Source organism: Dicentrarchus labrax, unplaced genomic scaffold (assembly GCF_905237075.1).
Source record: "Dicentrarchus labrax unplaced genomic scaffold, dlabrax2021, whole genome shotgun sequence".
NCBI lineage: Eukaryota > Metazoa > Chordata > Actinopteri > Moronidae > Dicentrarchus > Dicentrarchus labrax.
The window spans coordinates 20,093,335-20,107,458 of NW_026136715.1; the positions used below are offsets into that span (position 1 = coordinate 20,093,335).

Below are 14,124 nucleotides of genomic sequence, written 5' to 3' on the forward strand. Positions count from 1 at the left end.
GGTGGAGAGGAGAACGCTGAATAAACTGTTATCCATCATAGACAATGATCAGCACCCTCTCCATCACACAGTGGTCGGACAGCGGAGCACCTTCTCTCACAGGCTGCTCCAGCTCTGCTGTCGAAGGGACAGATACAGGAAATCTTTTCTGCCAAATGCCATCACACTGTACAATAACAGCTAAAACTCTGATCATAACAATACAGTCTCCAAGCACCTAATCTGTTCACTGCACCTTATATTTTTACTTTGCACTACTATTATACCGCTTATTTATACATTTCATAAAAAAAATTTATACTGCATTTTATATGCTTTTTTGATATGTCTAGGTTGTTCTCTATACCTCATTGTGCTGTAACTGTGTGTAATGCTGCTGCTACACTGCAATTTCCCAGCTTTCCCAAAGTATATCTATCTATCTATCTATCTATCTATCTATCTATCTATCTATCTATCTATCTATCTATCTATCTATCTATCTATCTATCTATCTATCTATCTATCTATCTATCTATCTATCTATCTATCTATCTATCTAAACTTTAAATAGTTATTGTAAATATTGTTGTGTGACCTTTGCAGTTTTGGGCGGATAGCGAAGGCACAAAATGTAGGCCAATGTAAACCCCACTGTTCCATCATAAGCTATATCACATTGGAGATTCATCATGCCATCCATAGATAAAGGTCTGCTGCAAAAACTGAAAGAGAAACCTGCACTGGTACAAAAAGGGACAGTAGTACAAAACTATATCAACCAACATCATCAACAGATATTCATCTAGGCAGGATATACTTATCACATACTATGGGCTATATTATAGGAGACTATGTGTCTCCTTCCTTTGGGTTCTTGCTCATGTAGGGGTGGAAGGAAATGAGAAGGTGGATATATGAGCAAAACAATCAATAAAACTACAGCAAATTGACATACAAGTACTACTAAGTAAAGCAGACGTTAAAACAATCATTAAGCATCATATACGCAAAACAAAAACAAAAAAGCAGGAATACCTTGTACTTATGTGACATCGGAAGACATCTTTACAATAGAAAAACATGTAAGTTGGTGGAATACAGAGCTGGAGCCCAAATATACCCATCTGAGAATAGGATACATAGGATTAAATCAAACATATCATAGGCAAGCACCCTAGTGTGCTCATTGTAATAAACTGTATATAGATAAGAATAATAGACTGCAGCAAATATGATAAACAAAGGAGGGAATTAATATCAGCATTTGATGAGGGACACAATATTACATTGGAGAATGTACTTGGGAAGAAATCATGCAAAGTACATAATATTTTAATGAATTATTTAAAAATAACAAAAACAATAGAAAGATTATAGTATAAGAATAAGAATAGTTTTTTTATTTTTTTATTTCTTTATTATTTTCCTGTCAATCTTACTGCTCCACACTCAGTCCAGCAGGTGGCGGTAACGCACCTACAAACTGGTTCACCAACCGCCATTAAAACCCGAGCAAGAAGAAGTACTACTAGTAGTAGTAGTAGAAGAAGACGAAGAAGCACCACACAGGCACAATAAGGTCGCTGCTCACTATTTTTAACATTTAGTCCATTAAGTTTAACAACAACTATGACTCAGGCGGAGAAAGAGCAGGACAACGGGAAGGAGAAAGATAAGGAACGAGACAAGGAGAAAGAGAAGGAGCAACAGCGCGGGGTGAAAAGACCCATCGCTCCTCCGACCATCCCAGACCCCCTTCAGGAGGTAGGAGGGGAAACCTATTACTATTTAATATTGTTATTTAATGCTTATATGTCTGTATGTAGCTTAATATCTGAATATCTGTAATTCAGCTTTAGCTATATGTAGCTTTTAGCACACACACACACACACACACACACCGTGTTCTGCACTGACCGGATCTTAATATCAGTTCACTACATGAACTCATCTCTTACTCGAAAGGAGACACAAGAGTTTATTTTCATTATTGTTTATTACTGTTGGTTGTTCTTTCGGTTATTAAGATGTTAAATGTTGTTGGCTCAGCTCCCTGCAGCCAGGTGCCAAAATATTGTGGAAGGCCAGAAGACTGGAGGCTGTCATCAGCAGAATATTAATGTTATGAGACATTCTGCAATTGCTTAAAGGTGTAATGTTCACGTGTCCACACACTTTTGGCCATGTACTGTATTCCTTATGCAGCATCGTTATGCTTATGCTGATAATCTCTCTCTCTGTTTTTATTCCTCTTTTAAAGCAAATACAGAGCAACTTTGTAGTTGTCATCCACCCTGGTTCAAGGACACTCCGCATTGGCCGAGCAACAGACACCCTTCCATTGACAATCCCACATGTGATAGCGCGCAGGCACAAGCAGAGTGGACAGCCCAGATATGAAGATGCCTGGCTGTTGAGAGAAGGTCTAAATGTAAGTCACTCATGCCTGAATACACCCACAATGCAGTCTTTTATTCTGTGTCTCCACTGTACTGTACTGTACTGTGTGTCACCTGTCCTTTACCCTCCTTGTTTTTCCCCCACTGTCCGACAGAAACCAGAGAGTAATGAGCAGAGGCAGAATGGGCTTAAAATGGTCGACCAGGCCATCTGGTCCAAAAAGATGTCAAACGGAGTGCGGAGGACACCTGTGTCGGCTGAACAGGTGTGTGTTATGTAATAGAGAATCTGGAAGTAAAAGAATAGTTGCATATGTAATACTGTAATATTCACCGACAGCAGCAGCCTTCCATTCAAATGAAACCAATTTACAGAGTTCACTGGAACATACACATTTTAAACCTCTTTATCTTGCTTTTAAATTGTTTGGTTTTAAGTGACATTTCACCTTTTTGAATCTTGAATCACTTTGGGCTGCATGGCTCATGTGAAGGATGTCACAGTAAATACAGGATTGAATGGCTGGGTGCCTGGTTAGCTCAGTTGGTAGAGCTGGCGACCCATGTACCTTGCTGCAGCCCAGGGTTCGAATCCGACCTGAGGCCCTTTGCTGCGTGTTATCCCCTCTCTATGCCCCCCTTTCCTGTCTCTCTCCAGCTGTCACTATCAATAAATTTTTTTTTAAAAATGGATTGAATGGCTGATTTAAAGTATAATGAATAACTCTACTGTTTGAGAGTCTAGTGCTGTAAGATTTCATATGCAGAAATGTATAGAAGAATTTCATACGTGTGTGTGTGTGTGTGTGTGTGTGTGTGTGTGTGTGTGTGTGTGTGTGTGTGTGTGTGTGTGTGTGTGTGTGTGTGTTAAGGCCAGGGCTTATAACTGTCAGATCCGTCCGGCGGTACTAGACAGCAGCTCCAGGGTGAAGTGGACCAACACAGCCCACCATCCTCCTCATCTGGTGGGAGAGGAGGTCAGTGCATCCTATTAAATAAGACTACAACTGTTTGCATTACTTAAACTCATTTTACTAGCTTTACTTAAGTTTTATCCATTTTTCTTTATCTTGCTTTCCCTCTCTCCCACCACCCTTCCATCCTGCCATCATGCAGGCTCTTCATGTGAATCCATCTGACTGTTATAACATCCACTGGCCTATGGTCAGAGGTCAGCTCAATGTGCACGCTGGTCCCGGAGGCTCGCTGACCGCCGTCCTGGCTGACTTAGAGACGATCTGGAGTCACGTCATTCAAAAGCAACTGGATATCCCCCTCAAAGACTTAAAGGTATGAGAAACCTATTCACCTCTTTGTATCGACGGACAAAGAAAGGCTTATAATAAAAGTTATTATTTTATTATTATTATTAAATATTTATTATTTAGCTTCGTGTGTAAAAGTTTATTCAATGTGATCAACTTAAAGGCCCCAAAATAAGGAACATTAAAATGTAAGAAAAAGTACAAGATTAATGCATGCTAAAAACTGTAGCATTACCTAGAAGCACAGCTTCACAGGAAGGAGCATTTTACAAAGTAAGTTAAAGGTTAGATGAATCAGCAAAACTCAGGCTCTAAATGTTAAGGGTCCCAAAAGCACAGCGAAGAGTTAATTAAAGAAAAAAAAAAAAAAAACTTCAAAATTAGACTATTCTAATAGTGGAAAAGCTTTTCTTCTCACACTAATGCTTCACCTTTTTTTTTTTTTTTACTGGTTTCCAGTATTACAGATGCATCCTATTGGTCCCTGACATCTACAACAGGCAGCACATCAAAGAAGTTGTCAACATGCTGCTGCTTAATATGGGATTCTCAGGTATTACACACATATATGCATGTACGGCTTATTCAGGGCAGGCTAAGAAACCATCCAGCCTGTCTTCCTCGCCATTCCCCTTACCCTCTTCCTGTTTTCTGTGTATGTGTATTTATAGCCATCATAGTGCACCAGGAGTCGGTGTGTGCTACTTTTGGCAGTGGGTTGAGCAGTGCTTGTGTCGTGGATGTTGGAGACCAGAAGACCAGTCTTTGCTGTGTAGAGGACGGGGTTTCCCACCGAAACTCTAGGTGGGCCTAAGAACCCCTTTTTGTTAAATTTATTTAAATGTATTCATCCAGGTTATAATTACAGATATCATGGATCCCTTTTACAATATTTAACAATATTGAATGATTGATTAAAAATGATGATTATGATGAGTATTACACTGCATGTTCTTTTTGTGTGCTGGACTTGCAGGTTGTGTTTGGCATATGGTGGCTCAGATGTGACCCGTACTTTCTTCTGGCTCCTGCAGAGGGCGGGCTTCCCCTACAGAGACTGTCAGCTGTCCAGCAGACTGGACTGTCAACTGCTGCAGCATCTCAAAGAGATCTTCTGCCATCTAGACCAAGTGTGTATTGGTCAGGGGGTGGGGTCTTTCGGATCAGTTTCATTAAAGCAATCCTGTTTAGATCGCCACATTTGCTTCTCAAGAAAGGATTAAAAAATCTGCCGTTCAGATCCAAAATGTGTCTTTCCTTCGCTTATCCTTAACAGGACATATCAGGACTACAAGATCATGAATTCCAGACACGTTTGCCTGAATCCCCAGCTCTTCTCTACCAGGTTCGACTAGGAGATGAGAAACTAGAGGTACTTATCTTTAACAGCTGTGGAAGACTCTACTTTTCAAGACTGGTTTTGAAATACTTTTTTACATTATTCTGTCTCCAGCCTGTGTACTACAATTACTTCTTATCTATGGCTCTATTTGTGTCCCCCTCTTGCTTGTAGGCACCAATGGGTCTTTTCTACCCGACCACATTTGGCATTGTGGGTCAGAAGATGACATCACTTCAATACCGTTCCCAAGGCGACTCAGAGGATCCTCATGATGAACACTACCTGCTGTCCACACAGAGCAAACAGGACCAGGTAACACATGCTCACACAGAGATATGCACATTTCACATGTTGAATTAACTAAATTCTTGAGATAGAAGCTCTGTGGTCATTTTTTAAATTTAATATTTCCCTTTTTCTCTATCAGTCCTCAAAATCAGCTGCAGACCGGAAGGCCGTTTCCAGACCAGGTGGAGGTTTGGATGGTGAGATGAGCGGTCAGGGAGGAGTCGGGGAGCTCTCTGACCTGCCCAGGGGCTGTGGGAGTGGCGGCAGTGGAGGAGGAATGAAGGGGGAGATGGAGCTCGGACCTGCCCAGGGGGAGTGCCTGATGGGTGCAGGAGAGGTGGAGGAGCCCCTGTCTGCTCACCTCTCCAGGAAGACCGCTATCATGAGCCAATTTGAGAGCAAAGCACTGGGTCTGGATAAGGCCATCCTGCATAGCATCGACTGTTGTGGTAAGAAAGGACAGAAGAAGGGACCATGTAGGCATAGCAAGCAGGGAGACATGAAGTTAACAAAGTTCTTCGAAAGAGATTGTAACAATTAAATTGGGTCTCAAAATGGAAATAGTGAGAAATTTGTAAATAAGAAAATGTATATAAACAAAGGATGTAGAGGAGGGCAGATGTTTTACAGTGCTCCAAATGTCCTGTTCACCTCGTCTTTTTTGCCGACAGCATCAGACGAAACCAAACGCAAGATGTACAGCTCCATCCTGGTAGTGGGAGGAGGGCTCATGTTTCACGGTGCTCAGGAGTTTCTGCTTCACCGCATCATCAACAAGATGCCGCCGTCATTCAGGAGGCTGGTAGACAACGTGGAAGTCATCACAAGGCCAAAGGTATATGGGATATGTTGTACATGAATGTAAAGTAGCATGCTGTTCACTGGCCTTCATTTTTGAGTATGTCAAAGGTTGGGAGTTAGTAGAATGAAAGCTACACACAGCTCCTCTAATGTACCGTTTGCTGATGTGCATGCGCTGTAGGACATGGACCCTCGGCTGATATCATGGAAAGGGGGGAGCAGTGCTGGCGTGTCTGGACACCACCCAGGAGATGTGGATCCACCAGGGGGAGTGGCAGCGCTTTGGTGTCCGCATGCTTCGTGAGAGAGCTGCCTTTGTCTGGTGAAACCAAACAACAGATTTTACCTGAATTTACACCTCGTCTACGTGAGGAGGCATAGCGTGGGAGGAGTGGGCAGCATGTAAGCGGACGCAAATGTTAAAATCACAACACCATCTCTAGTGGGAAAGTATGTTGAAAAACGTCATCCGTCTTAATTTTCAGATGTGTTGGCTGTTTCATCCACCAAAAACACAAATGAGGTCATTGTGTTTACTTGTTAATATTCTGTAAATATTACTGCTTTTCCTGTTTATGGAAGTTTGTGTAAATAAAGCCTTGGACACTTGGATAAACAATAGTTTCATTTTATTGAACAAACAGAATCCACCTTTCTTGAAATTCTGAACATATTGAATTTAAATACAAGATAGCCTCCAGTACAACCCAAATCTGTCTTCATAAACCCAGTAACTCTTACAGTCATTATGCAACTGTTATAGCTGAGTTAAAAGAATGACAAATGCATTCACATGCTCTGCCATTATCCACATTGTATTTCAGATACAAAATCATCTTATAAATCTACTTCTTCTGACATTATCAATATTGAAGTACAGAGTCAAAAGTATGCTATCATAAGACAAACTCAGTAGGAACATCTTTTCACAGCACAATTTTTATTCAAAGAGAAGGATACAAAACAGACTAACTCCATGATTCCCTGGAGGGATGATCATAACCGAGACGTACACCTGCAGGAGACTGTTGTGACAGGAAAGTGTAAGGTCTAAAGCAGGAAGATGGGAGGAAGTGTTGCGGTTAGCTGCTGTATCAGCCATTCTGGCCCCTATGTGTAGGAATTCCCAGAATGGCTTCAAGAAACTGCGAATGGCAGCGGCAGCCGATGAAGAGGGGCTTCAGCACAGTGATGTCACGATTAGACACCATCTTTCTTTAGGTTCTCAGTGAACAGACACCGTGCCAGGCCCCACGCCTACACATTTAGTGTAGGCGTTTACCTACAGAGAAGTGAGGGTGAGGGAGGATTAATATTTTCAAATCTCCAAAAATATGTTGGGGAATTTGAAAGAACAACTTGGAAATGTTTACATTTTTAAACTCCTAATCTCACTATAGGCTCCAGAAATAGAAGGTTTATCAATAAGGTTTATCTGATGAGTAATGTTTTATTCAGAAAGAACTATTCCTCACCTTCCTCATCCTCCTCCACCCATTGGTGGAGCGTCAGGACCTCCACCATGGGCTATCCTTCCCATCCGTCTCCTGCCACCGGGGGGACCTGGAGGACTGCAAAATCAACAGAAGTGAATAAGGAGAGGGGACAATGGTATTAAGGTCTTATGTAAAAAATGTAATGTAAATATAATAACTTCTATTTATTGTATTCATCATTTCATTGCTTGTGTGAGATATTTGAAACTGGAGTGCAGCAGATTGGCACCATAAATGAGAAAGGTACTCCTTCTCCTACTTCACTCAAACGCTGTAGTGGGCAACAGCACAAGATAATATTTCAACTCTGCAGCTCTCAGGTCAGGACTTTCCTTAGACTATGAACAATTCTTAAATAAGCTGTTAATAACTAGTGGATGTCATGTCGATCCAACAAAATGCACAGAATAAAAGATGTTTACACAATTTGAACCAACTTTTTTTCTTTCTGTTAACAGGTTACCCTGTTGTAAATAAAACCCTTAGCTAGTTCCATCTGTGGTACATGGTGCCACAGACTACGCTCCATCAGGTTAGGTTACATTCAGTGTTTAGGATAGAGTGTGTGTGTGTGTGAGTGAAAGACCCGGGACCTACCCTCTGCCATCACTGCGTGACGGAGCACAGTTTCCATCCTTTGTCATGTTAGGTTGAATCATTGTCTTAAAACTGGTGATGAACAAAGAAGATCAGAGTGAATTACAGTATACCTGCAAAACAAATGTCATTCCTACCCACATCAGCAGCATAAACCTCATTACCAAATGTTAGCATGCGAATGCCCTAAATTAAGAAGGTAAAAGTTACACCTGCTAACCATCAGCATGTTAACGTTGTCATTGTGAGCATGTAAGGATGCTGACATTAGCATTTAGCACTAAGCCTAAGCACTGCCTCACAGGGCCGCTGGCATGGCTTTAAAACCATAGTCTTGTAAGTATCTTAATATTCCACCACTTTCCTTTGTTATTGCTATGGACCTTCTTCCTTGTGTCCTTCATAAAGCCAGCATTATCATTATTATTATTTCTATATATTCCAAAACCCATATTATGTGGTTCCTCTCGTCACCTTTTGGTTTCTCTGATTCAATACTTATGTGACTGACTGACTGACTGACTGACTTACAACAGGCCGATAAACTCCACTGCTCCCCAGAAGAGATCGACCAGGAAGGACAGTCGCCATGGTGACTGGCTCCTGCTGTCCAGGACTTGACCTAAGAGAGAGACACACGTAAGGATTAGGGTGAGAGGGCAGGGATCGGGTGATGGAAGACGGAATAGCTTTTGATGTAAACTAACACAAACACATCTTAGATGCAGTAACGTTACAAGTCTGGGGGCTAAGATGTTCTCAGCCTCAGTTAAGATGCTTTAAAGAAACGGGGCCAATGTTCGCCTCATGTTCAAAACAGCACACTCAATAAACTGCTGCAGTTTCCACGGAATAGTCTGCTGAGTGATGGAGGTACAGAGATACCCTGTTGTAGAGGACTCAGCAGTTCTTCATGCTACGCAGATCCAGCCAGGCTAGCTTGCTAACAGGCTAACTCGCTAGCCAAGTTTAGCCAAACACTCTGCTACATTTACACATTCATGTCAAAATTACTCGTTTTAACAGTAAATATTCACCAGAGAACACGATATATATATATATACACGAAAAAGCTATATATTTGTCCTGAAGACGAGAAAACAGTTGAAAACACAGGAGACACCACTCACCGTTGGACACGTACACCATCTTTTACAAAGTAGCAGCTTTCTCAGCTGTGTTTACGATTAGCACAGCACTTCCGGTTGCGTTATTTTTTGCGTCATTCTCGGACGCGCATGTGCAGCCGTACAAAAAATAAAAATAAAATACAGCGTATTTGTCATACCGACCGTCTTTTTATGTAATAATAAGGCAATATTCAACCCACGTTTCTATCGTGAATTTGAATATGTAAGATGTCATTCATTATAATTGTTATATATATAAAAACAAATCACTGCAATAAATCCAGCTTTCATAAGAGTTTAACGGTCAGTTACATTCAACTTTATGGGGTCTTTCAAATACAAATTTGAGATACTTGTAGGCTACTTTACAAAGTATTTTCATTCTATGCAACTTTATACTTCTACTCCACTACATCTCAGAGGCAAATACACATTAGTTAGTAGTTTTTCATACCCTACCTGTCCAGTAAAAACCATGTATCTCTATTTTGAAAGTGTTTTCTTCATAGGATCGGAAAATTCTGCTATTTATTAAGATAAATAAACTATTAAAAAAACCTGGACTAACTGGAACAAAGCTGAAAACATGGCTGTTTTTCTGAGCTCTTGAAAAGTTTTCTTTTTAGAGTGGTTCTTACCATTCATTTATCGTTTGTTTGCTGATGTGGCTTTGTGTCCTCGCATAAGGGTGATTTGAATTGTGCACATAAAAGCTAAACAAATCAGACAACCATCACTGCAACAGTACCAGAGCACAGTAAATTTCTAAATTTAACAACAGAAAGCACTGACAGCTTGTGTGTTTTTGTGTAATGTTTTAATATGCAGTACAAACGTTACATATGTTGCCTGACGGTCTGCGTCTCACTCCCTTCCCTGCCAAAGCTATGCACATGCAGGTGCTACAAATGTGAAATTTAGTAAAGAAAGGCAGCATGAGAGAGACGTGATGACTGAGATTCAATACCTCATGGTGGGGTCATCAATTATCATGCAATACATGTACAGCAAAAAGTAAGTAGTGCAGGTGAACTTCTCATTGTACTGAATCATTTTAACTTTATAAAAGTAGACAAAAGTGCTTTATCTGTACCATCCCAGAGGTTGCTGAAGGGACGTTCTGAAACCTGGGGTTTTGGGTAGAGCCTGGGTGAAACTGAGAGTGAATAAGCAAAGCAGCAACCACTGCAGCTGAGCACGATGGCCTCAGAAACCTGGCATATAGTATTTCTCATTTTATAAAAACTCCACTAAGACATGTCACAAGATACATTATGCAGATCTACAAACTAACATCTTGTTTCAAAAAGTAAGCTGGGGGATTATTACAGAGAGTAGAGAAACTATATTTCAGTCTCTTATGGGATTGTAGTTGCTGCCTGGTTCCACATATTATCCACAAGAGGTTTTTCTGGTACATATAACCTCAAAAGGTGAAACACAAACAGCATCAGCATTTATCATCTCAGCATGGCATTGGTCTAACAAGTAAGGAACATTAACTGGATTCAGTTGAGTGTTTTGCAATGAACAAAACCACAACATACCGTTCAACACCTACAGGAAGGAGTTCAACAATCTGGACTAAATCTCAACAGTCTATATTTCAGACATGTTTGCTTCGTAACCCTTTGGAATTTGAAAAGCTTGGTTAAAGCCTGAATATTGCACCATGATGCACTCATGCAAAATAAATAATCATATCTAAAAACTGACATGTTATTACAGCTCGATGGGCAGTTGGGAACATTAAGGGGTGAAGGCATACTGTGGTTTTCCCTTAACATCACCAATCTGGATGTTTGAAGGCTGAAATAAAACACATCAGACAACAATACTATTTGTTTTCACTTGTCAGAGGTTCAGCTCCTGTGCTCTCGGCACCATGGGTATGTGTGCTGTACTCTTCTTCATCGACTTGGAGTTCGGGTTGTATTCTAGATTTTTCTGTTTTGTACTCTTTGACACCAGTCTGGGGTTCAGATATTGTTTTGTCTTCCACAGGCTTCTGTGTGCCAAACTCTTTGTAATTTGTTTGCATTTCAGGTCTTGTGCTCTCTTCAACAGGTTTTTGTGTGTCAGGATTTGGTTCAGTGTTCTTTCCATCTGGCTTTTGTGTGTCAGTCTCGGCCTCTGGCTTCCGATTGGCTGCTCCTCTAAAAATACCAGCTTTGTGAAGCTCGCGCCGTATAGTTTTCACTGAGACAGTGTGAGAAAGGTGTCTATTCAGCTCTGTGGTTAACTTTGAGGCTGTATACTCAGGGTGTTCATCAACTATTCTGAGAAGGGTCTGTCTGTCCTTTTCAGTGAGCTTTGACTTGCGCCCGCTGTTTTTCTTTGCTGATGCTGTGCGTCCATGTTTGACATACACAGTCATGACTCTGGAGACTGTTCCTCTGGCCACATTAAACAGCTGTGCAGTTTTTGTGACAGATGCACCAGATAGCCGTGCAGCAACTATCTGGCATCTTTCAAACTCTGTTAAGTCACTCATATTGTTTTGATTACTGCTTTTTGGAGCTATCAGATACCACCTGGCTCTGTAATTGCTACTTAGGTGCTCCAGAGTCCTCTGTCATATGGCGTTTGCATTATTGTGTATAAGCAGGGAGATCCAAGGGTAGGGGAAGATCCACAGCTGAGGGGCTGCTGAGCTGCGCTGTGCCTGTAAAGGAATAAAAAAGGACAACAGAAAAACACAGGAAATTTACACTTTAACCGAGCTAACGTTACCTGAGGCAGGTAAATACAACTACAGCAGCTGGACTAAATAAAGCGTATACAGAGCAGAGCAGAGAGCCAGCAGCAGCTAACACACATTCAGAGGCTCACTGGAGTTAGTTTGGTTTGTGCTGACAGTCAAAGGTGTTCAGTCCACTCGACGGTCCCTGTCGATGCTGTAATGTAGGCTAGCCTGGTAGCGAGCTACTACATTAGCTTCCATCAACAACATACATATTCAGGATATAGTGTTATCGTTTTAATGCCATTCAGAGACTAATGAAGCTCATTAGCGTGTGCACTGACTGTGGTGTGTTGTACTTACAGTCAGTCAGTCTGTCAGTCCGTCTGTCTGTCCACCGCTACTTTATCTCCGAGCTGTTTGTGTTTCACCAGGAGACAACCACTGCTTCTGCTCCCAGCTTTTCACAATAAAAGCGGCAGGTCTGCTGCTTTACATCACTCAATGTTTCACTTTAACACTTTACTAAAAGTACTCAGCCGTAAACAGCAGTGCAGTAATATACTCTTTACAATACTACCGAAGTAACTCAATTGCAACTAAAGATTATTCTTTATTATTGATTAATCTCCGTGGGAGACTAATGGACTGTTATGTAGCACTTTATTCTTTATCTGCTGCTGCTTCCGGTGGTCACTATAGAAACACACGGCTGATGTTCTGAACAGTGATCACAATTACACATCTTGAGGTCGAGAGCTGAAAGAAGTGTTACTATCCTTTATATTTAAGTAAATATTATCATCTTATACAGAATGGACAGTTTGAGAGTATGGGATTATAATGTATAGCCTATTATATTATAAGTGATGGGTTTATATGTTAGCAGTACTTAACTGCTTTATACTGTAGCTACTGATGAATATAGTTCATTTATAACGCTTCATTACATTCTGTAAAGTGATGATATCATTTGTAAAATAATAGCAAACATCAAGTTTGACTCAGATCTGTTTTTAAGCACTCACACACTTAAGATGTTCTTATGTTTCGTCAGATGTTGGTTCTGAAGAAATTTCATTCATTTGTGTTCTGAAATTCATTTGTGGCTGAAATTACAAATTCACTTGAATCTTCAATCTGTATAGTATCTATAAACTAAAGCTCTCACATAGGGTTAAAAACTGAAAATGTAGTGTTGTTGTCAGATACCATTCATATGTTTTGAGGATAATGGTGTGCACTGTATTTTTAATGAAAGATCACATTGTTTTCACTTTAGGACCACCAGAGGGCAGCAAAGACTGTAGAGTGATACAAAACAGTTTTGACATCTCTAGCTGTCTACTAGCTCCTCATTAACAAACTAACAGTGATAATATTCCTTATTTTGATAAGGACATTTCTGACCCCACAAGGAGCCCATAGGTTCTCAGACCACCCTTTGGAAAAGACTAATAAATTAAAAAGAAACAGCTCTACAACTTGGAAGGCTCTCTGAAGCAGCTTTGTAACCACACTGGTGTTTCTCTGCTGCTGCTTCTGATGGCCATGGCCCCAGACTGAAGGTCAAAGGGCCAAAAGTTCAGACAAAACAGAGCTGTACTTCTGAAGGCTGACCCATGCAGAGGGGTCAAAGTTCAAATACAACAGTGAGGCAAACAGTGGTCCCACACAGGAGCACGGGGAACAAGAGAGATAGTAAGGAGGATATTAACGAAGTGTATTTTTCCACGTTAAAATGAATATTTATAAAACTAAAGCACACATAGTGAAATCAAATTGTGCCCTGCGGCTGGATTAATAGCTTCAGTTTCTTTCCCTTACATAATCTCTCACCCTTTCTTCCCTCTTCTGTCCGTTCCAAGTCTTCCCTCCAGGACCATATCACCCCCCTTCCTTTACCCCAGATGATCAGCTCTCTTAAGGCACACCCAGAAACAGATACATGAAGACGTGGTGGACTGCAGCCAGCATGCAGTTGTCATCTCAATGTCGACCGATGTCAGTAAAGCTCCACCGACAAACACTCAGCACTGCTGGAATGTGCTCTGTGCATTTTTTCTTTTTTCATCACTCTCTTTCTCTTTCTGACTTGAGTTGGGTCAAATATCGTTCATACGACTCAATGCTCTGCTTGA

At 41.0% G+C, this 14,124-nt stretch overlaps 2 protein-coding genes and 1 long non-coding RNA gene across 4 annotated transcripts; 1 reads left to right on the forward strand and 2 right to left on the reverse strand.

Annotated features, from left to right (window-relative positions):
• The first annotated feature begins 1,503 nt into the window (after window positions 1-1,503).
• actr8 (actin related protein 8) lies at window positions 1,504-6,696 on the forward strand. The gene is made up of 13 exons (XM_051425322.1): window positions 1,504-1,746; window positions 2,243-2,413; window positions 2,537-2,647; window positions 3,254-3,358; window positions 3,498-3,671; window positions 4,106-4,199; window positions 4,318-4,450; window positions 4,623-4,776; window positions 4,923-5,018; window positions 5,160-5,300; window positions 5,416-5,725; window positions 5,948-6,111; window positions 6,259-6,696. Exons 1-13 carry the CDS (start codon window positions 1,612-1,614, stop codon window positions 6,379-6,381), a joined length of 1,911 nt encoding a protein of 636 aa, XP_051281282.1. The 5' UTR covers window positions 1,504-1,611; the 3' UTR covers window positions 6,382-6,696.
• On the reverse strand, window positions 6,690-9,418 carry selenok (selenoprotein K). 2 transcript variants are annotated; one of them, XM_051425323.1, is made up of 5 exons: window positions 9,301-9,417; window positions 8,702-8,792; window positions 8,171-8,242; window positions 7,553-7,648; window positions 6,690-7,359 (listed from the first exon to the last, which is right to left on the reverse strand). In XM_051425323.1, the coding sequence occupies exons 1-5, from the start codon at window positions 9,317-9,319 to the stop codon at window positions 7,356-7,358; spliced, it is 282 nt and encodes a 93-aa protein (XP_051281283.1). In that variant the 5' UTR covers window positions 9,320-9,417; the 3' UTR covers window positions 6,690-7,355. The 2 variants fall into 2 exon arrangements, with proteins under 2 accessions (XP_051281283.1, XP_051281284.1); XM_051425324.1 differs by lacking the exon at window positions 6,690-7,359 and having other exon boundaries at window positions 7,558-7,648; window positions 9,301-9,418.
• Window positions 9,419-10,095: 677 nt separating this feature from the next.
• Window positions 10,096-12,434, reverse strand: LOC127377450 (uncharacterized). Its single transcript, XR_007887692.1, has 2 exons — window positions 12,347-12,434; window positions 10,096-11,965 (listed from the first exon to the last, which is right to left on the reverse strand). It is a non-coding gene; the product is annotated as an uncharacterized LOC127377450 (long non-coding RNA).
• Between the last annotated feature and the right edge of the window lie 1,690 nt (window positions 12,435-14,124).